Source organism: Pseudorasbora parva, chromosome 12, assembly GCF_024679245.1.
Source record: "Pseudorasbora parva isolate DD20220531a chromosome 12, ASM2467924v1, whole genome shotgun sequence".
Lineage (NCBI taxonomy): Eukaryota > Metazoa > Chordata > Actinopteri > Cypriniformes > Gobionidae > Pseudorasbora > Pseudorasbora parva.
Window position 1 is genome coordinate 44,151,513 of NC_090183.1, and position 23,650 is coordinate 44,175,162.

The 23,650-nt window shown below is 34.7% G+C and overlaps 1 protein-coding gene across 1 annotated transcript in view; it reads left to right on the forward strand.

Annotated features, from left to right (window-relative positions):
• Positions 1 to 23,650, forward strand: part of uba7 (ubiquitin-like modifier activating enzyme 7) — a 58,932-nt gene that overhangs the window by 1,883 nt on the left and 33,399 nt on the right. Inside the window, exons 4-20 of the mRNA XM_067460443.1 lie at positions 1,701 to 1,835; positions 1,913 to 2,019; positions 2,100 to 2,190; positions 3,482 to 3,614; positions 3,717 to 3,814; positions 6,170 to 6,331; positions 7,244 to 7,408; positions 8,732 to 8,830; positions 8,915 to 8,995; positions 10,634 to 10,789; positions 10,936 to 11,101; positions 11,226 to 11,422; positions 14,118 to 14,182; positions 16,127 to 16,322; positions 19,145 to 19,219; positions 19,852 to 20,050; positions 20,131 to 20,222. Coding sequence (XP_067316544.1) covers positions 1,701 to 1,835; positions 1,913 to 2,019; positions 2,100 to 2,190; positions 3,482 to 3,614; positions 3,717 to 3,814; positions 6,170 to 6,331; positions 7,244 to 7,408; positions 8,732 to 8,830; positions 8,915 to 8,995; positions 10,634 to 10,789; positions 10,936 to 11,101; positions 11,226 to 11,422; positions 14,118 to 14,182; positions 16,127 to 16,322; positions 19,145 to 19,219; positions 19,852 to 20,050; positions 20,131 to 20,222 — 2,217 coding nt within the window. The remainder of the gene's footprint in view (positions 1 to 1,700; positions 1,836 to 1,912; positions 2,020 to 2,099; positions 2,191 to 3,481; positions 3,615 to 3,716; positions 3,815 to 6,169; positions 6,332 to 7,243; positions 7,409 to 8,731; positions 8,831 to 8,914; positions 8,996 to 10,633; positions 10,790 to 10,935; positions 11,102 to 11,225; positions 11,423 to 14,117; positions 14,183 to 16,126; positions 16,323 to 19,144; positions 19,220 to 19,851; positions 20,051 to 20,130; positions 20,223 to 23,650) is intronic.

The window sequence follows — 23,650 nt, forward strand, 5'->3', positions numbered from 1 at the left end:
TTGTCTATGCAATGAAAATGAACAGTGATTAACGCGTGTGCATTTAGAGACATGGTCCCTCAAGACCCATTTTAATGATCAACGAGGCCAAAAGGGTTGTCCCTCGTCACTTAATGAGTCATGGGTGTGTTTTTGGCGTAAGGTGCAGTAAACCAATCAAGAGACTCACCTCCCTTTCCCTTTAAAAGCCAGTTGTGCTAGCTCCATGGCGAATTCGCTATTTACATGCCGGAAAACAGACACACTCAACCTAACACGAGTCAGTTTAAATACATGTGTGTATTGCCACGATTGATTTCATTCATCATTACTGCAAATAGGTAATTCTGAAACATTCAATGACTATTCATTATGACATAGGCATTTTGATCTTTATGTACACAATAATAATCTTTTACATTGTAATTCTTTTATTTTTAATATTTAAAGCTCCTGTTTGATATTTTCCCCCATCTAGCTGTGTAAATGTATATGACCATCCAGTGAATATTAGTTTCTGTTCCTCTCCATTCTGATTTCGTTTTAACTCCTACGGTGGCCGATTTAGTCCAAGATTAACATGGCAATCCCCCTCTTCACATTCAGCACGGTGCCATCGAGTGTTAAAACGCGAAAGGCGAAGCTTAAATTTACGGGTATGTCCCTCTTTGGCTAATGTACTTTCAAGATGGAGGAGCAACATGGCGACCGGCATTCGAACCCCTCACCCGTATGTATTTTCAATGGCATATTATAAACTTACGATAATACTTTATTACTTGAAATAAGTAAATATACATTAATGAGCACATATATCTTTGAACGAACTAAGTGTTTTTAGCTAAGAATAAACTAAAAAAAGTTACACAGTGTAGCTTTAAAAGTGTGCTGCTGTGCATCCCTGTGTGTGTAATAAGCAAAGTGTATGTGCATTGTGCACCACCTATTGGCTCACATTACTACTTACTACATAAAGAAATTCTGCACAATTGACTTTAGAGCAGGTGTGTGTTGGTCAGTGGTTTTCCTCGCAATAGCAACGCTCCAACAATGCTCCTGAACACACCTGGTTTAGACCAGACGCCCATGGGGGAACCGATACGCCAGTGCATTTGATATTTAAACGACGTGGAGCTGGACATGAAAATAATAACTGTGTCAGGCTGAAGCTAGCAAAAAAACATTTGCGTCGCATTGCGCCAGGTGTATGATAAGGCCCTTTGTGCCAAATTACAGCAATGGTTTTTGCGTGTTATGTGACTAATCACTGTGTGATGCATTAGCATGAATGTTTTTAATTAAATGTAACATGACGGTGCAAAATGGCGGCTTTAATGTAAGGAGACCTGCGATGTGTCTAGATAGAAATGGCTCGTTTTAAGGTAATAAAAAGCATAACTGTACATTCTGTAAGGTCTTTATACACCACTGAAAATAGTTATGTATATTATATTTCATTTCTGTTAAAAGATCTTCATAAATATTACATACTGCTCCTTTTAGTGCAGGGTTTGAATAATTTTCATTTTGTGGAAAGAGCCACTCCCATTTTGGGTTCCAAAAAAGCAAGCCATATAGGTTTGCAAAGCCATGAATCAGTAAATGATGGCAATTTTCATTTTGGGGGGAACTTTATTTTATTTTTATTTGCAAATGTGTAATGTAGGTGTTATTGTGGGACCTTTACAAAGGATAATTTATATATTCTCTTACGTCTTCAGTTTTACCTGAAAGAAGCAGATCTGGGTCAGAACAGGGCCGTGTGCTCTGAGAAGCAGCTCTCCAGTCTGAACGTCTACGTTCAAGTGTCTGCCTGGACTAAAAAACTCAAAGAGGACTTCCTCAGCAAGTTCCAGGTGAGTTATTATCCTGTCTCGTATGTCCATGCAAAATTACATGCACATTCTCATTTTTTTGGGGGTTATTACAACAGGTTGTGGTGCTCACAAATTCACCATTAGAAGAGCAGCTACGTGTGGGAAAGTTTTGCCACTCCAACAATATAAAGTTTATTGTGGCTGACACCAGAGGGCTTTGTGGGTAGGCTACATCCCCCGAATCAATAAAATATGTGAATATGGTTCAAATAGTGCTAATCACATTCTGATTTCTGTTTGCAGGCAGCTGTTCTGCGACTTTGGCGAATCTTTTGAGGTCAGAGACACAAATGGAGAAGCTCCAGTCTCAGCCATGATTGCTAATATCAGCAAGGTGACTCCGTACAAAAATCACATTTTCACTTTCACTTTGGTCCTCTTAAAGGCATACTCACCCTCATCCTGTTCCAAATCTATTATACTTTCATTCACCTTCGAAAAAAACATTTTTTTTAATGAAATCGGAGCGATTTCTGTCCTTCCATTAAAGGAACATTTTTGACGCTTCAAAATGCTGATAAAGACATAATAATTCAGCAGTTTAATCAAGCGAGTGTGTTTTGTTGTCTAAATATGAGTAAATGCTTATATTAAATAAAGGGATTGTGTCTTTTCAGAAGACTTTATTATGTTTTTATTAACTTTTTTGGAAGTGGGTGAATTTCAGTCTAGGGAAATAATTAAAAATATCTTCACGTGTCTTAGGCCCCGTCCACACGGAGACGCGTTTAGCTGTATACGTATACATTTTGAACCGTATCAGCGTTTCGTCCACGCGGATCCGGCATTTTAGAAGCATGCATCCGATATTTTTCAAAACCGGGTCCCAAAGCGGGTAAATCTGAAAACGATCGTCTTCCGTTTCCGTGTGTACAGCGAATCCGTATATTTTCTGAAATGGTGATGTCATCACACTACGTCCGGCACGGTGAAAGAGTTTAGGGATACAACTACGGGCACTGGGCATGCGCACATCAATATCACGTCATTTAATTAACGCTTCTGCATTATTGTAAGGGTATATTTTGGGTTGGGGTAGGTGTAGGCATTAATAAAACACATCTGTTAAGTAGCAAATGTATTTATTGTTATTTTAATGTGAGATTTTGCTTCATCTCCGACCACTGCTATACCCCTTCTAGCCACAACTCTTCTTCTCCGTTTTTAGTGTATTTCTGTGGCAGAATTTCTGTGGCGTCACGCACTGGCCTGGCATGCAAACTACATCGTTTTTAGTCCGTTTTTGTCATCTCGTGTGGACGCAGATATTTCTTGAAACGAGGGGAAAAAAAGATCGGATTGGGAAAGCGCTGGCTTCGTGTGGACAGGGCCTTATAGATGAACAAAATCTTATGGATTAGTCGAGAAATTGATGGCAGATTTTTATTTTCAAAGAAGTTTCCCAAAATGTATGGAATTTTTTTTTGAAAAATTGTATTTAATTAAAAAATATTTATATTTAAAATATTTAATATACATTTTTAATAAAATGTTTAATTTTAATAAAAAATATTTAATTTAAAATGTATTTATTTATTTATTATTGTTACAATTGACTCAATAATTCCTTTATACCTATAATCCTTTATTAATTTAAGCTGAAAATGTTACATTTTCCGTCATAGGAGAATCCAGGCATAGTGAAATGCACAGATGAAGAGAGTCATGAGTTCACCGATGGCATGTTTGTGACCTTTTCTGAGGTTCAAGGCATGACCGAACTCAACAGTTACGGTCCCATTGTGATCAAAGTGAGGGGTAGGTGTCGTATGATTTCTGGAAAATGTCTCTAGCTGATCATGGCAATGGTGGATATCATGGAGTTAATTTAATAACAAATATATATGTCAATGTTTTTAGACAGCTACTCCTTCACTATTTGTGACACTTCAAACTTTTCCGAGTATGTAAAGGGTGGAGTGGCAACTGAAGTGAAACAAACTGAAATCCTCAACTTTGTAAGTGTCACCCACTATTGATTTATTCCATATTTAAATATGGAGTCATGAACTGTATTGTTTTATAATGTTTTCCTGTGGTGTACATATAATGTTAGTATGATTTTTACATCAAAAGCTTTCATAAGTAAAAAATGAAAGGCATTTTTAGCCTCTGATTTGAATGCTCTGTTTGAAGGGGCGTGTCTGCTGTGAGACTCAGTGTAAACATGCACTGCTGTGATTGGCTTACATCTTTGCATATGAAATAGCTAGTATTACACGTGGAACGCTCTCGAAATCCTTTAGATCGTTTTCACTATTACAGCTCTCAAGATTAACTAATCATGAAAAGTGTTCATTATAGCATTTTATATATATCTATATAGGCATGTACCGATATCAATTTTTCATGTTGCGATTAATTGATGGAAGTTTTATCACGATATACGATATTATCACGATATTGAAATAAGTTGCAAAAAAAGTGTTGCCATAGCATAACAGCTTTAAGAACTATTTTTGTAAGAACAAAAATAACTGAATGTTTAAATACAATAATGCACCAAAAATATATACAGCTCTGGAAAAAAGTTAAGAGACCCCTCATTGAGAAATCAATGTTATGTGGTCTCTTGATTTTTTTCAGAGCTGTAAAAGTACAATTTTCAAACAGATTAAAGTGCAAAAAAATTAGGCTATAAAGAACAACAGGTAGGCTTACAAATTACAATAAGGGCTCATTATTTAATGCATTAACTAAGATTGAGCAATAGCTACATTTGATACAGAAAATAATGTTTTTGTTAATGTTAGTTAAGAAATACTGATCATTGTTAGTTTTATCTGAGGTCCATTAACAAAGTTATTTTGATTTTGATTTTAATGTTATTAAACAGTAACTAAGAAATTAACATAGAATGATTCATTCTTTATAAGTATTTTTCATAGTCAGTTTGGTGAATAATGAATTAACATGTTAACTAATGAAGTCGTATGTCTCAAAGTTTTACTGAACAATAACAAATAATAAGAACAGTTCTAATCATTAGGGCATGTTGTAGTCCAGATTAAAACATAAAAATGTTTAAGTTTGAAAATAAATAACCTATGAAGTCTTTAAGTATTAAGTATTTGGTGCTTTGATGAACAACATTGAGATTACAGAAACGAATGGCTGTTTTAAAAACTACAAGCGGTTTTTGTTTGTTTGCTGGTTTCCGGGGTAACCGGCTTCATTCTGCAGTTCATCAGCGCCCTCTGCTGTCACTGAGCGGCACTTCAGCAGCGCGTCTCCTTCACCGGTTCAGTCATGTGCAAACGCACGTTGGGCTTGTTTATATCTGAGCTCGTGTCCCTTTGACGCAGAATACAGCGGTGTTGAGCATTTATACAGTTGATGGGCAAAGTATTCTTGAATGCATTATAAAAAAATATATAAATTGTTAATAAATTATTATTTACGATATTTTAAAGTGCCCACGATAACAATATCGTGCATATTCATTATCGTGATAAATCGCATTATCGAAAATCGGCACATGTCTATATCTATATCATTATATTCAGATTGTGGCATGAAAGGTTGCAGTGATGATCATTGTAAAGGAAATGTTCTTTGATTGATTTCTATAATTTAATCACAGTTTAAATAACAGATTATTTTCATCTACTAAAAGAAACAATGTGATGTTGAGCATTTAGTCACTGGTTTGATTTACTGACACACAGACAAAGAACATCTGACTGTACGTGAATCATTACATATCAGAAATCACTGGTCTCAGATCAGGCATTAGAATTAACACGGTTACTCACATGTTGTGGCGTTTTTGTATCGAAAAATGTCCGTTTGCAAAGCCTGCGCAGAAACTGCGACTGATTTCCGAAAGAATCCACAGTGAAATGTAGCGAACACAAATAAATAATGCTCAACTGAGACATTCACATTGATGAGAATAAATAAGCTCATTCACAGCGTAAGGATCCTTTGGAAGGTGATGTTATTTCAGTGCAGTGATCCTGCATCGCTCTTCTCTCCTCGTCATCTCACTAACACGCCAGTGGGCGGAGCCTAAGTTGCAACGATGAAGTAGGCGTTGATCTTCTATGATAGGCACATTCCACAGCGAGTTGTTCTCTAGGCGTGGTTTCAATAAAAGCTGTTTTTGGACCACAGTATATTCTGAAAATTACAGGATATTCTTAAAGTATGATAACCCCCTTATATTTCAAAAGCTCAATGAAAATGTTTATTTCTCAGTTCATGACCCCTTTAAGATGCTGTTGTCATGATGTAGTATGCCTGTAAAATCTGGAAGTGTGTCAAGGTACAGCATTATAGCAATACCTCAGGTGATGTTTTAATGCTTGCAGAAACCTCTGAATGTGGCTCTGGACGAAGCGCTCAGAGATGCTGAGCTGGTGGAGATGACAGACTATGGCAAGAGACAAAGACACCTGTCTCTGCACCTGGCCTTCCAGGCCCTGCATAGATTCACTGAGAAATACAGTCGGACACCCCATCCTAGATCACAGGTCAGTCCTATTGTGGCACCTTTATGGCGAAAATGTGTTTTAAAGTACACAGATAGTATAAAAATATTCCACAATGTGACTATATCGTCAGTATACAATACATTGCGCAAAATATTTAAATGCAAGGTTTAAGAAAGGTAATATCACTGTTCTTTTGTGGAAAAACAGACCCTTTGATAATTATTGGCATTTCAAACTTCAACAATTCAATTTAAAAAAACAATTTATTGTATGATAATTTTTTATATGCATGTGCAAATACTTGATAGTTTGATTACAATTATATAAATGCAATGCAGCAAGAAATCTAAAAATGTGTAATATGTGATTTGATTACTTTACTAATCACTATGAATCATAAGAAAAATTAACGTCATTATGAAATATTGACCAAAACAATGATTTTTTTGTACTACTAAAATGGGTCAGGAATTGTGTTTGCAGTCCTGTGCTGGATCGTTGTCGTTTGTTACCCGTCTTATTTCATGGTTCCCTTATCCTTGTGTTAAGTTAGCTCAAGTTTGGTTTCCCCCTCGTGGGTAGTTTTGTTTGTTTTCGTTTTATTTTATTATTATTAAAATCGTATTTCTTTTTTTCTTATTTGCACTTGAGTCCTCGCTCCTTTCACCCTCCCAGATCGTGAAAGAATTAGTCCTTAGTTCAATAGGATATTTAAGTAGCTTTTATAAATGTACCTTTAAAACATTTTTTTTACTGGTGTTCATCTTGAGACAAACCACTGGCACTGATATATTTTAAGATATATCAGAGCAAGTTGCTTTTAGTTAAAACAGCGCAAACATTAATTTTAGTCTAGGACTAGATTTAAGCCTTGTCTGAGAAACCGGGGATAAATGTTATCGTTCAGTTGCCAGACTATAGTTTAACTCTGTTTTTTGCTGCTCTCTGTAGGCTGATGCTGAAGTGCTGCTTACTATCACAAAAGAGCTGTGCGCAGATGCAAAGTTTGATGAGCTTGATGAAGACGCTGTAAGGGATTTATCTCTGGTTGCCAGCGGTGACCTGGCGCCTATCAATGCCTTCATTGGAGGACTGGCTGCTCAGGAGGTGGTGAAGGTGAGTTTGATCTTTTAACTCTTTCCTCGCCACTGACAGAATTTTCCATCATTTATGACACAACACTTCATTGCAATTGACAGAATTTTCCTACAATCCATGTTTTACTGTATGGCAGGGGGCACTATTATACATGCTCTGAAAGAGTACTGAATCTGTTATATCCAAACACAAGCGAAGAAGAAGCAGTAACGAGATAAAAGCAATGCTTATGCACGTTATAGTCTTGACTAAAGCATCATTTTCTCAGCTTTTAGTTTCAAGTGTTTATAAAAAAAAAGAATGTATGAAGCTAGAGTATTTATTTATTTATTTATTTATTTTAAAGTAGAGAGCCTGCTATTTTTTTTTTTTTTTTTTTAAATATTGCATGTTTAGATATTCATACAACAAAATATTCTGGGGGCCATAAAAGTTTTGTGAAAATGATAAAAAAAATGCTGACAGTGACATTAATCATACAGTTCCCAGGCTAGGTTCATCACAATTAACCCAAAATCGCTCTTAAAGGGATTGTTCACCCAAAAAACTAAATTAGCCCGTGATTTATTCACCCTCAAGTCATCCTAGGTGTATGACTTTCTTCTTTCAAACAAATAAAATCTGAGTTATATTAAAGTCCTGGCTAATCCAAGCTTTATAATGCCAGATAATTGTTGTATTGTTTATTAATCCATAAAAGCGCATCTATCCGTCATATAACTCCTACACATGGCTCCGGAGGGTTAATAAAGGCCTTCTGAAGTGAAGTGATGTCTTTGTGTTAGAAAAATATCCATATTTAAAACGTTATGTTATTTAAAAGAATTCAAAGATATGAATAAATTTATTCAGCAAGGATGCATTCAGTTGATCAAGTGACAGTAGAGACATTTATAATGCTGCAAAGGCTTTATATTTCAGGTAAATGCTGTTCTTTTGAACTTTCTATTCATTAAATAATCCTGGGGAAAAAAAGTTTTTTTACACAACTGTTTTCAACATTGATAACAATAATAAATGTTTCTTGAACAGCACATCAGCATATTAGAATAATTTATGAACGATCATGTGACACTGAAGACTGGAGTAATGATGCTGCAAATTCAGCTTTGAATCATATAAATACATTTTATTTTAAAGTATATTCAAATAGAAAACATTTTAAATAGTAAAAACAAATCACAATAATACTTTTTTTTTATTTATTTTGAATCAATCAAATGCCTTGGTGAGCAGAAGAGACTTCTTTAAAACGATTTAAATATTGTACCGTTGTAAATCTTTTGACCCCTAGTGTATAAGCGCATTTTTTAATGACTACATGTGTATGACATCTTCCAGGCGTGCAGTGGTAAATTCACTCCTCTCAGGCAGTGGCTGTACTTCGATGCCCTGGAATGCCTGGATGGAGTCGACCTTACTGAAGACGACTGTGCTCCTGTAAGCAACAAGCAAACTCGTTCTCAGTATTCAGAAAGTCTCAATTCTGATCGTTTATGAAATGATTTATCCTCTGTACTGTAGAGAGACAGCCGATATGATGGGCAGATTGCTGTGTTTGGGTCTGCTTTTCAAGACAAGCTGAAGAAACAGAACTATTTTCTGGTGAGTGTGTTTCCCCTGCTTCACCAGCAGAGGAGGTCATTACCCGTTTTGTGTTTCAGTAGACCCTGTTGGATGACTGTCAGTGACTGTTGATCTGTTATGGGGAGCAGTGAGAAGATCAGTGAGTCAGTGGTGTAGAATGTACAGGAAATATTTGATGTGCCATGTGATATTTCCTGTTGAGCACTCAGGATACGCAGGTCCGAGTTTCCTGTGTGAACCAACCTAATATTCCAGATTTCTTAGGGGAGCATTTTTAGTGCATTACTACTTAGGTGACTCAGAATGTTGCAAAAACCTGTATTTCCTCATTTTAGCATGCAGTTTTATGATAATAAAGTAGTCAATTTTGTTTTTAGCATACGCTACTTTTCAAAAGTTTGTTAGTTTAGTTTTTTAAATAGTACTTTTATTCAGCAAGGATGTATTAAATTAATCAAAGGGGGCAGTAAAGATTTTATTTTTAAATGAATACTGTTCTTTTAAATGTTCTATTCATCAAAGAATCCTGAATAAATTATCACAACCGTTTTAACATTGGTTCGTTAATTATCTCTTGAGCAGCAAATCCTCATATTAGAATGATTTCTGAAGGATCATGACACTGAAGACTGGAGTAATGATACATTCAGCTATGATCACAGGAATACATTGCATTTTAAAATATATTAAAATACACTGTAAAAAAATGGGTTGTTTTTTGTTGGTTTAACTTAAAAAAGTAAGTAACCTGGTTGCCTTAAAATTTTGAGTTTATTGAAATTAAAAATTTGAGTTGATACAATGAAGGAAATTTGTTTAATAAATAGAAACTCAAAATATTATTGTATCTGAACCACATCAAAAATTGATAAATCATGAAAATAGCACTATTTGGCTGCGTCATCAGAAATAAAACACACAATTACCCAATATGCTTACAAAATCTTTTAATAATATTTTAATAAAGGTTGTTGAATCTCAAAAAAATGTCATTGTATTAACTTAAAATTTTAATTTCAAAGAACTCAACATTTTAAGGCAACCAAGTAACTTTTTTTCTAAATAATTTTTTACAGTGTAGAAAACTTTTTTTTTTAAAATGAAATATTTCATAATATTATTGGTTTTACTGTAAGTTTGATCAGATAAAGGCAGCTTTCTGCCTTCCTTCAAAAGAGACTTCTTTCAAAAAAACAAAAAAAAATATATATATATATATATATATATATATATTTTTTTTTTTGTTTTTTTATATATATATATATATATATATTATATATATATATATATATATATATATATATTATATAATTTTTTTTTTTTTTTTTTTTTTTTTAAATCACTGACCGGTACACTGTAAAAAAAAAAAGAGGCACATTTTGAACTTTTGCAGTACAATCGACTTGGATGTTTAAGTTATTTCAACTTAAATTATGTTAAACTGACTTTAAAAAATGAGTTACATCTTGTTTAACTAATAAAAAAGCTTCTTTTTTTTCTTAAAAACGTTATTTTAACTTATCATTAACTTCATATGTTGTCATAACTTATTGAACATATAATTTTTTACAGTGTATTTAACCCCTCTTCAAAACGGTCTTGGATTAGTTATTAATCAATATTATTCATCAATTCTCATCAAATGTTTGTGATCAGGTTGGAGCTGGAGCAATTGGTTGTGAGCTGCTGAAGAACTTTGCTCTGATTGGTCTGGGTGCGGGAGAGGGTGGAAAAATGACGGTGACTGACATGGACTCCATTGAGCGATCAAATCTGAATCGACAGTTTCTGTTCCGCTCTCAGGACATCGGGGTAAGAGGAGTTGGCACAGAATAACTACACCATTGATTTGAATGTCAGAAAAGGGTTTTAGCACAAAAAAGTTTAGTCTCTGAAATCTGATAACTGTTGTATAATCACCATAATGCATTTACATTTATTCTTCTGATCTTTCTCAGAGGCTGAAGTCCGAGGTGGCGGCGGAGTCTGTTAAAGAGATGAACCCTTACATGAACATCATCTCTCACCAGAACCGTGTGTGTACAGAGACGGAGGGGGTCTACACACACTCGTTCTACAGTCACCTTGATGGCGTTGCAGCTGCGCTGGATAATGTGGATGCCCGTGAGTCCCATGACACACCAACAGTGTTTATCAGCCTAAAGTTTGTGTGGCCTTATGCCTCACCCAAAATGAGAAGGTAAAATTGTAGCTACATGTCCAACATTTTAATTTCCCGGTCCATTAGGAGTCTATCTCGACCAGTGCTGTGTGCGAAACAAGAAGCCCATGCTGGAGGGAGGAACTCTGGGTAGTAAAGGCCACACTTTGGTCGTAGTACCACATCTGACTGAATCGTATGGACCCACCACATCTGGAGGACAGAAAGCTATTCCCATCTGCACACTCAAGAACTTCCCGCACCGTATAGAGCACACGCTACAGGTGAGAAGGCATTTGTAATGGTCGATAGTTTAATTCATCATACATTTACAGGTTGTTGTATATACACAACACACATTTGGCTAACACAAACCCATCTGTTGGGTCCCTTTTTAGGAGCTAAAGGATTAGTTCACCCAAAAATGAAATTTATGTCATTAACTCCTCACCCTAATGTCGTTCCACACCCGTAAGACCTCCGTTCATCTTCACACACAGTTTAAGATATTTATATTTAGTCTGAGAGCATTTCTGTTCTGTTTTGATATTTTGGTCCAAAAACTATGACTTTATTTTGTTTTAAACCTCAAATAAAGATTCAAATGGTTATGAATCAGTGTATTGATTCGTGATTTGGATCGCGTGTCAAACTGCTGAAATCACGTGACATTGGCGATCAGAATCATAAATCAATACGCTGATTCATAACCGTTCGAATCTTTATTTGAGGTTTAAAACAAACCTGGAAGAGAAGACAATGCTGAATAAAGTCGTAGTTTTTGTTATTTTTGGACCCAAATGTATTTTGGATGCTTCAAGAGACTCTAATTAACCCACTGATGTCTCATATGGACTACTGTGATGATGTTTTTATTCCCTTTCTGGACATGGACAGTATAGTGTGCATACACTTGCATACGCTCTCGGACTAAATATAAAATATCTTAAACGGTGTGTGAAGATGAACGGAGGTCTTATGGGTGTGGCTCGATATTAGGGTGACAAATTTCATTTTTGGTTGAACTAACCCTTTAACTGTCCTGTGTTACTCCAAATATTGATTAAAAAAAACATTCTGAAAATAATTCCAACACTATTGTTCCTCTTTGTCATTATCGTTAGTTTTCGTGTGGACCTGAATGTTTATTAACACTTTATATTTATAGTTATCGTCCTGAGAATGGCTCTTAACCCCTTAAACCTGAAGTGTACCACCATAATCAAATTACAAAGCAACTACTGAATAGAATAACACAAAATAAAGCTTTGAAACTTTAATGCATCCAACCGTTTTGATAAACTCTTAACGAGTGCTGAGTAGTCCCTCTAAACCGGAGTGTACTCTCGCATGCGCCACCTAGCAACGAAAAAAATTATCGTGTTTTTCAAAACTACTGCCTTTATAAAAACAAAGTAGGTGTCATTTGAAAGCTTCAAGTCTGAACTTTACAATGCATCTTGCAACTTAGGTTTGTTACGTTCCCATTTTTAGATTTCTAGGGGAGGAAGGGAAGTAACGTTTTTAAAGAATATTTAATAGAAACAAAGAAGGTTTAAATGTTCTCAGTCCCAGCACTCACTACACAATATAAGATTTAAATAGATTTATTTACAATAAATGAGTGAACACATAAATACAGTGCCAAAGGAACAAACAAAACACAATCCAACATAACAAGGGAAACATGTTCAAGAGCGGGTGCACCCAAAACAAAGAAACAAAAGATTACTAACTAGTGGTATAGGATCTAAGTAACCTGCACAAAATAAATACAAATAAACAACAACACGCTTACCTTACTTCACTACTAACAAAAACAGGAGAGAATGAGAACAAAAGAAAAATGGCCCCCGTCTCCCTACTGCTTCAACATAGCAGGCAACTAACTTAAAAGCTGGGCACACAGCCACAACATATTTAAGTTTGGTTTTAAGTTTAAGCTTAACACATAAAAGCTGCACACTACAGCAATGACACCAATTTAAGCTTAAAACATAACAAGAGCAACACTCTGGGACTGGCAACATCAGAACCCGCTCATGCTCCTGGGAGAAGGGATCTCTCTCTGGACCTCTCTCCTGTTCTGCTTAAATACTGGCTCCTCCTGACAATGATGAGCAGCTGGTAGGTCCAATCACCTAGATTAGGACAGGGAGAAGCACAGGAAATAGGGCAGAACACACATCACAAAAAACTACAATTGCCAGCAGGCTGTTGGGTCCATTGGCAAGAACACAGTACATCAACAAATGACACAAACCCCATAATTATAAAACATACACATACGTCCTGGGACGTAACAGGTTAAATCCTAAGTAGTGTGGATTTATTTCCTGATAAATTGGAAAAAAAGTCATAATTTTTTGGAATACTTTTTTGTACTGCAGTTGTTTTAAAAGCGTCATACAGCTCAGATCATAGAAAATGGCACATAATTATTTACAGTAGATTCTCACAATTAAAATGAAAAATCTACATAATTCTATTGTGTTGATCATGAGCTATTACTCATGGAGGAACAATTTAAAAAATGGCCATTAGGGGGCGTCAGGAGCTAAACAAAAAGGTTACTTTGTTTAATTTATGCTATCACCACATGTAGGGGAACTTCACCAAAAAAATCCAGTTATTGCATTAAGAAAGATAAAAGTAAAAAATATAAGAAGAACTATATACTACTTTTTTTTTGTCTTTTATCAGCATTTTCTTTGTATGATAATGTCCAAATGTAATGCATGTAAAGTTTAAAACGAGTTCGATCAAACAATACCTACCTTTTGAGACTTCTTGCAAAAAATGGCTTAAAGCCTTAAATTAAGTAGAAATATTCAGGCATAATATATCAAATAAATCAAATGATATAATATATTCAGGATTTTATCATCAAAATATGTAAATGTCTGTAGTTTTGCAAATACACATTTCAATGTGTGTTTGTGAATCACAAATTAATTGTTATTTTTTTATCATTTGCAGTGGGCCAGAGACCAGTTTGAAGGGCTTTTCAAGCAAACGGCAGAGAATGTGAACCACTTTCTCAGGTAGAGCTACACTCATTTTAACTAGTCAGTAGTCTAGAAGAAAATTAAGATCAAATGTGTGGAGGAAGAGGCACAACTGTTATCAGCAGATGCAGATATTGTGCCAGAGATTCTGTTCAACATTTTGCTCCTTAAATGTGACCCACTCGTCATGTCCTCAGCTATTCTTTATTAGTGCATCCCTTTGCTGCCCCCTGGCTTCCTGCCACATGTGTCAACTGTAGTCAGATCTCTTTTCCATCTGAAATGAAGTGAAGGATGTTTATATAAAGGCGAGTGTGCAGGAAGTTGAGGTGCTGTGTGCTGCAGACAGATACCGCAAAGGAAAGGCGGCAGCATAACTGCCTTAATCTCAACTACTTCCTGTTGGCTGTCAGCAAACTGCAGCCTGTGAGTGAACTCAAGGAGGAACCCCACCTAACTCAACAGCTTTCTTTAGTTAAAAACGGAGTATGTGCTGCCTGGGGAAGTGTTATTGTAGTATTATTAAAGGGATAATTTACTCACCCTCGTGTTGTTCCAAACCTCTATGAGTTTCTTCTGTTGAACACAAAAGAAGATATTTTGAAGAATGTTGGTAACCAGACAGTTGTAGGGCACAATTAAAGACACAATATGTAAGATTTTTGGATTAAAATATCCAAAAACCACTAGAACAATGTTATATGTGACCCTGGAGCACAAAACCAGTCCAGCGTCTTAGGTATATTTGTGGCAATAATCAACAAAACATTGTATGGGTCAGAATTATCGATTTTTCTTTTATGGCAAAAATCATTAGGATATTAAGTAAAGATTATGTTCCATGAAGATCATTTTAAAATTTCATATATATATATATATATATATATATATATATATATATATATAATAGTAATATACATTGCTAAGGACTTCATTTGGAAACTTTAAAGGAGATTTTCTCAAAATTTAGATATTTTTGCACCCTCAGATTCCAGATTTTCAGATAGTTGTATCTTGACCAAATATTGTCCTATCCTGACAAATTATACATCAAAGGAAAGCTCATTTATTCATATTTCATGTGATTGATAAACTCTTTTTTTTAATTGACCCTTTGACTTTTTTTGGTTTTGTTGTCCAAACAAGGTCACATTTTGTCGACTTGTGTACTTGCATTATCTTAAATGTTTCCAAGAATGTTTAAATCCAGAGAAATAAGCATTTTAACCAGGACCCGGACCGTGCGTCGCCTATAAATGACATCACACCCGCGTTACTCTCCAGTTTTATTTAGTAGAAACCATGGAAACACCAAAGCCGCTTTAATATATGATGTGTTTTATTAGACAGGTGGGCAACTGTTTGGATCATTGATGGACAGAAAACTAATGATTGTTCTCCAGCTCAACACAGTTAGTCTTATTGTTTAAATCTGGTGTTCTTGATTTACCGCACAGAGTACCATGTTTTACCATGCCTAATATGATCTCGCTCACTGCAGTGTGAACAAGTGTCTCATAGTAGCGCCGAGTGAACACACAGAGTAACATTATAACATCACTTTAACACACTCAGGTGTGTGTTATATGATAAACAGCGCTGCATTCCCTTATACACTCAGTAGAAGAAATTCATGCAGGTTTGGAACAACATGAGAGTTAGTAAAGGATTTTCATTTCTGGTTGAAATATCCCTTAATTGAAAATGGAAAATATAACAGAAAAATCGTTTTAATTACATTAAAGTAATAAAAAATAAAAAGATTTGTTGTATGTTGTAAGTTCTGTATCATTTTTGATGTAGATTTTTTTTAAAATATATTTTGGGTAACGAAATATAGATTTAGCTAATGATAAACACCCCTGTTTTGGGGGAGTTTTGCTTAAACAATTGATGTTAAAAAAATTAAAGTAAGAAAAAGCTACTCATAATGCATAGCATACAGATAGCTCTACTCCTTTTCTCCATCTCTGTCCGCAGTGACCCAAGCTTTGTAGATCGCACAGTGGCCCGTGGAGATGTGGAGGCTGTGGAAATGCTGGAGGGCGTCTATAGGTGTCTGAGCGAGGAATGGCCTGAGAACTGGGCCGACTGCATCAGCTGGGCCCGCAAACAGTGGGAAACGCTTTACAACAATCACATTAGACAGCTACTGCACTGCTTTCCCCCTGACCAGGTAACACCGAGAGCCAAATATACAATGCTTTGACATCGTGGCTAAAGCTAAAGCCATAGTGGCTAAAGGTTCAAAGGCTGTAATGCAATATGTATATGCTTATTAATATTTAGTAAGGTAGTGTTTAAGTTTAGGTATTGGGTAGGATTAAGGGGTGCCAAATAAGGCATTAATATGTGCTTTATAAGTACTAATAAACGTGCAAGCTAATAGGTTAAAAGTGAAAATTGAACCCTATAAACACTGTAATAAAGTGTTACATTTTGTGTGTGTATATATATATATATATATATATATATATATATATATATATATATATATATATATATATATATATATATATATATATATATATATATATATATATATATATATATATATATATATATAATATATATACTTTATTTTAGGGTTCAATTTTCACTTTAAACCTATTAGCTTGCACATTACTGGGATATTCATATATAAAATATAGATGGCCATCCTGTGTATATATAGCATATAATATCACATGGGGGGAAATGTGCTAATGGTTCTTAATGATTCTTAATTGTTCTTAAGAAAGTATATTTTCAAATTAGAATGTATTTTTTAATTTAGGATGAAATCAGACTCATATGGCTTAGTCATGTTTCGGATTCTTGTGAGATGATAAAAAGATAAATCACTACTTAAAAAGTAGTGCTAGTTTTATCATTATACCGTAAACATTAACATTTTGATTATGAGTATAATTAAAACGTGAGTTGGCATTAGTTTCAGGATCACGAGTGATTGAATGCGTTTTTCACTTTGGACCAGAAGGTGGCGCTGTTGTCTATAACAATATTGGGCTCAGGCCATGTAGGGAGACGGCATGATGGTCACAATACCTTGTAAAATTAATATTTATGAAAATTTTCGAGTCAAAATCAATCATTGTCATCATCTTAAATAATAAATACAAAAGTCTTCATCTTGTGAATTGCAACATATATCAGTAATTTCTTATTCAGTCTGATTTGATAGAGAAAATGCAACCGATCATTTCTACGGGGAGTTTGTGCGTCTATGGTTGTGTAACAGTGTGGATGTGGAAAGGTCTAATCCATAGCCTCAGTGCCTGCACACAGAGATAAACAGTCATTCAGATGAGGGGTGATCTGGTCAAGAAAACAGTTCTGAAATGTCCTTTATCTTGCATGTCCAGATGTAACAGTTGCAAAACCTGAAGTTGCAGATGTGTAGACCACAGTTCATTTACAGGGGTTTGTGCATAAATTACTGAAAAAGAATCGATCATGAAGTTCTCCTTAGGTTTGGATGAGCTTGGCATAAAAGTTTAGAAACGCACATAAATCTGTCTGATAAACCAGCGGAACTAGCTTTGTTACTGCTCTTTTGGTTTGCCTTTGTTCTTTTCAACAACCTCTTAGTTTTTTTGCTAAACGAAGACAAATTGTAACACACGTACACAAACGTCTGGTTCACTATCTTTGTAGATGTAATGGTTTTTATACCGTATAAACCGTATTTTCTATCCCCTTACACTGCCCCTAAACCTACCCATCACAGGAAACATTCTGCATTTGTACTTTCTAAAAAAACTCATCCTGTGTGATTTATATGCCTTTTGAAAAGTGGGGACCGCTGGCTGGTTCCCACAATGTATGTGATCTCAGCTTTTACCATCCTTATGGGGACATTTGGTCCCCACAATGTAATATAGACAAGGGCACACACACTAAATTCATTACTCTGTCTCTGAGCAAAAGGCTTGGAGACATGGGCTTTATGGTGACCAATCACATTCACTTCACATCAGCATGTGACTGATGTGGCTGCGGGGCTTCCATTTGCTTCACAACACACGTAAACGTCTTCCATTCTTGTTTACTGGAGCTGCATACATAGCACTTTTAATAATATCTTTATATATTAAAATTAACAAGTAAAATTATGTATATCAAAATATTTTAAATTGTAAAATAGATGAGCATTTGATCATGATTATAATAAAAATAAGTTAAGTTGTGCTGTCAAATGATTAATCGCATCCAAAATCAAAAGTTTGCGTTTACTGTGTATAATTATTATGCATATATAAATACACATATATGTAAGAAAAATTGTATATATTTTATATAAAATATTCATATTTATATATAATGTAAATATATATATATATATATATATATATATATATATATATATATATATATATATATATATATATATATATATATATATATATATATATATATATAATATATAACATATACGTGTGTGTTCAAACATGCACAATTATTATACATAGTACACACACATGTATTATGTAAACACAGTTTTATTTTGGATGTGATTAATCGTATGACAGCCCTAAAAAATAATAAATAAAAATATTATATTTTTTATGTAATTAATTTGTCTTACATAAACATGTAGTAATTGATGTAATAACAATATAACTATATGATATATTTAACATTATCTTTTATATATTAAAATGAATAATAGTTAAAAATAGTTAAATTGCATTTTTAAAATGAAAAAATAGACAAACATCTAATAATAAATACACAATTAATATCAAAATAATATGAAGTGTATATATGTATATATATATATATATATATATATATATATATATATATATATATATATATATATATATATAAAATGTATATGTGTATATGTATGTGTGTGTGTGTGTGTATATATATATATAATATAATACATGTATATTAAACCATGAAATAAACAATATATTTAAAACCATTAAAAGAAAATGTAAATTTTTTTTAAACACTTTCTCCTCTCCTTCCCACTCTTGTCCTCACTAGGTTACAAGCTCTGGACTTCCGTTCTGGATGGGTGCAAAGAGATGTCCACATCCTTTGACCTTTGACACCAACAATGTAAGTTTTACACACAGTCTCTGGGATCTCCCATCATCCCCTGCAGACAGGAATGTCTAACTTTACGACTCACGGTTTCTCTCCTGGTGTGATTTAGATCCTATCTGATATTGATCACCTGAGATTAACAAAGCAAAGTGAAAACATGTAAAACCCCCAACCCCACACACACACACACACACACTCTCACAGGTAATCACTGAGGCACATTAGCAAACAGCTCATGCTTTTCACAGAAACCCTTTCAGACAAACTCCTAAATATTTTAATTGGTCTAGATATGCAAAACGATCCACTCGACAGCCATTATTCAGTTTTATGACCCATTGTTTTCATGGTCTCAATTCTTTATAAATGTTATCATTTGGTTAGATGTGTTTTTACCTTTTGACTCATCACAGTCGGTTTTAATTCTATGCAATTTTGGGAAGTGTTGTTTCATGAGTGCGCTTCACACTTTCCTCTCATCATTTCCTGTTAACCACTGCAGTTCTGTTTCTATACATCTGATCCATGGCAAGTTTTTTTTCCACCCTTCAGCTCAAAATCAAACACAGTTTCGCTTTAGTTCTGTCAGCTTTATAAAAGTATTTTGATATTTGAGGTGATTACTGTTTTGTCTTGTTTTATAGACCACCCATATGGACTTCATTGTGGCTGCGGCCAATTTATACGGTCAGATCTATGGGATTACAGGCTCAAGAAACCGTGCTGACATTCAGAGCGTTCTGCAGGGAGTAAAAGTCCCAGAGTTCACCCCTAAATCTAGTGTCAAGATAGCAGTGACCGACCAGCAGCTGAAAGAGGAAAATGAGGAGAGAAAGGAGGAAGGTGAGATTTTAGGATTAACATGAAATTACACAATAAAGAATATTAAAGAATATTAAAATATCCATCACTGCATCTCTTAGACAAAGTCAAGCTGGAGATGTTGAAGGAGAAGCTGTCCAAACTCCAGCTAAAGGACCAAAACTTCCGGATGCATCCGCAAGAGTTTGAGAAGGTACGTGTTTATGTCAAGATGTACTGTGTAGTAGCCTAAAAATCTAGATGCACCCGCTAATGCAACCTAGCAAATGTAGTTTGCAGCCATGGTCGTCTAGCAACTCTTCGTTGGCTTTCTGCATCGTGGCGATCATACATTTGTGTAAAGCACAGAATGACAAAGATAATAGAAAAACAAAACAATAGTAAATACATTGATTGGGGGGGGGCTGTCAATATGCATAATTTGGCATCATAACTTTACTTATTTTTTATTCATTTTTTTAACATTTTGCAAAACCTGTTTATTTCACTGCTTTCATGTTTTGATATTGTTCATAGAAAAAAAGTAGCTTAGACATTCTGCAAAACATTTTTGTTTGACTTTAAGAAAATATGGGTTTGAAATGAGAACATGAGGAACACTTTCATTTTTGTGTAAAATACTCCTTTAGTGGCTTTAAACATAAAATAAGTCTGGAGTTAGCACGTTAACTCTGGCATCCCCAGTAAACACACATTTGGTGTGTGCTCTAGGCCTGTCAGACATGTTGGCGTCCACGCTCAGGTAGGAGGTCTCAGTGAACCACAAAACTGCCCATGAAACATCCAACCCCGACTGTAGATTTCATCGACCCTTAACCAGCTCCATCCATAGCAGGCGAGAGAGGACAGTCTTCCTTTCTGTTCAGACAAATCTTCTTCATACTTCTCAAATAGGGGGCGTCCAACAGGCAGACAGGTCTTACGGAAAGCTCTGGATGCACGCTGGTTTAGTCAGTGTCTGCTTTGTCGTTTTTCATGACTGCATGACACATGGGCTTCCACACACATACAGTACATAGAGACTGAATGGGCTGCAGTGTCTGTCAGTTGTGTGTTCTGCAAGGAAGAGGATTAGTCTCAGTCTATGTGTTTTTCTGTATATCTGTCTTTGAATTTCACAGTCTCTTCAGTCTTAAGATGACTCAAGGACTATCTGTTCTCCATTTCTCTTTCTCTGGTTGCCTCTGTCTTTAGTCTTGTTTTCTCTGAAGATGAAAGCGTCCTGCTATCAGTTTGGAAATGTTCACATGGCAAGTTTGGCAAAGGTTTCTGTATAAGTTGCACTGCAGGTTCAATGTCTAAAACCCGATAGAAAATTGGATTAAAATAAAGTTTAAGGATTTTAAAATAAAAACAAAAGTATAAAGAAGAAATATTTCAGATTCTGCCATGACATTGATCATGTGACTCTTTGAATCGATGGTCAGGTTTTTTTGCTTGGATTGAAGCTCGAGGCAGTGCTATGTTAGTGTCATGGAGTTTTTGTCCTCCTGTAGTCAATCACTTTATCCCTTAAAACTCATCTTTGATCACCATTACATTTTTAAAAGTTTTTTCCTGTGAAAAACATTATTAACGCCTTAAAGGGTTGGTTGATTGCCCCTTTTTTTATAAGATGTAAAATAAGTCTCTGGTGTCCCTAGAATGTGTACATGAAGTTTTAGCTCAAGTTTTAGTCACTTTTTGATGGTGAGCAAAAACGTGCTATTTTAGTGTGTCCCTTTAAATGGAAATGAGCTGCTGCTCACGGGGCGGATCTTCATAAACTGCAGATAGCAGCTCTGATAACCTCATGCACACAGGCAATGAAACTGTGTAGCCTTTTATGTTCAAACCGGACAATGATGGAGAGACTCAAGAAGACGACACAATGTAGAATGAGACAGGACGTTTCTGAATGGTTAGTTGATGAGTTTATGGATGATATGGCGCTAACTATCTTCAAGTCATTGATTAGCATATTCTGTCATGATGAATGTTGTGTGTACCCATGGGCGGGGTTTATGTAAATGTTAGGGTTTGTGATGTCACTAACCCATGAAGCAGAGTCCTGCACGTGTACGGTTTTTTAAATGCGCACCCACCCGTACCCGCGGTGCGTTAAACCGCATCCGACCCATTTTCAGACACGGAGCACTAATTAAAAAGTTGTTGTTTATACTCAAACAGCAACATTACACACCAACATCAACCACCCCTTTAAAACAGCTTGTATGTAACTACACCCTTGCTTCATTTAGTACACCCGGACCATGAATATATAAATGAGCCCCGCCTCCACTCACTCCACTTTGTCACACAGGCTCGTCTACAACTCAATGAATCAGAATGGTAATGTGTTTTATGTATCGCTCTCTACAACGTCGGACACAGCAGAAATTCTTAGCCTTTTGCTTGACTACATTATTAAACATCTAAATATGTGTTGCTAATGTTATACAAACCACGTTCCTGTTCTACATCTACAGAGTCTCTCTTCTAAAAATCGGCATCCTTAGAAGCACTTTGAACAACTTTCAATGGACAAAGGCATATAGTTCATCATAACATCGTAATTTACATCCTACACATAATTCACCTGCTGTATTGCTGATTTTTTTTATATCAACAGGATAATATAGCGGGATAAGCTGCTTCTCTTGAGACTCCCTGATTCAGAGAATAGTTAATGATATGCTAAAGCCCCGCCCACACTCTGATGTGATTGGTCACAAGGCAGTTTATGATGTCTCAAACACCGATAAAACGTGTTTTTGAGACACTTTGGTTCACTGCCGTTTTAAAGAGAAAATACTCAGCAGTAGTGTTGACTGATGAAATTGCACATGGTTTGTCTGAAAGCACATCACAGGGGATTTTTAAAATTTAGATTTTTATATATATATATATATATATATATATATATATATATATATATATATATATATATATATATATATATATATATATATATATATATATATATATATATATATATTTTTTTTTTTTTTACATATATATATATTTTATATATATATATATTTATTTATTTTTTTAAATATATATATATATATTTTTACTTTTATAAATATATATATATATTTTTTTTTTAAATATATATATATATATATATATTTACTTTTATAAATATATATATTATTTTATTTTTTTATTTTTTTTACTTTTTTTTTACTTTTTTATGTTTTTATTTTCATTTTAGTTAGTTTTAGTAATATTGGTTGTTTTTGTAATTTTTAATAGTTTTTTTTTTAAATATATATTTAAAAAATGTTTATTAGTTGTTGTTTTTTCAGTTAACATTTATTTTGTTTCAAATAACTTTTTTTAATTGTTTTTGTTTCGGTTATAGTTCACAACAATAACCCTGGATCAGGATGCTTTTTGAAACGAGCTTCTATCCTTAAAGTAAAAGAGAGAAATTCCAAATATTATGTTTTTGATGCTGATAATATAATTTGTATGGCAAAAATGTAATTAAATAACACATACCTGGGCCCCTACTTTTTGTATCGTATGTCTGTATACATGTGCAAGGGTGTGTGTGCGCGCACTTGTAGCAATGACGCATTCTTTGCCAGATCATATGTTTGGTTTTTCCAGTGGAATGTGTGTTTGGGGGAT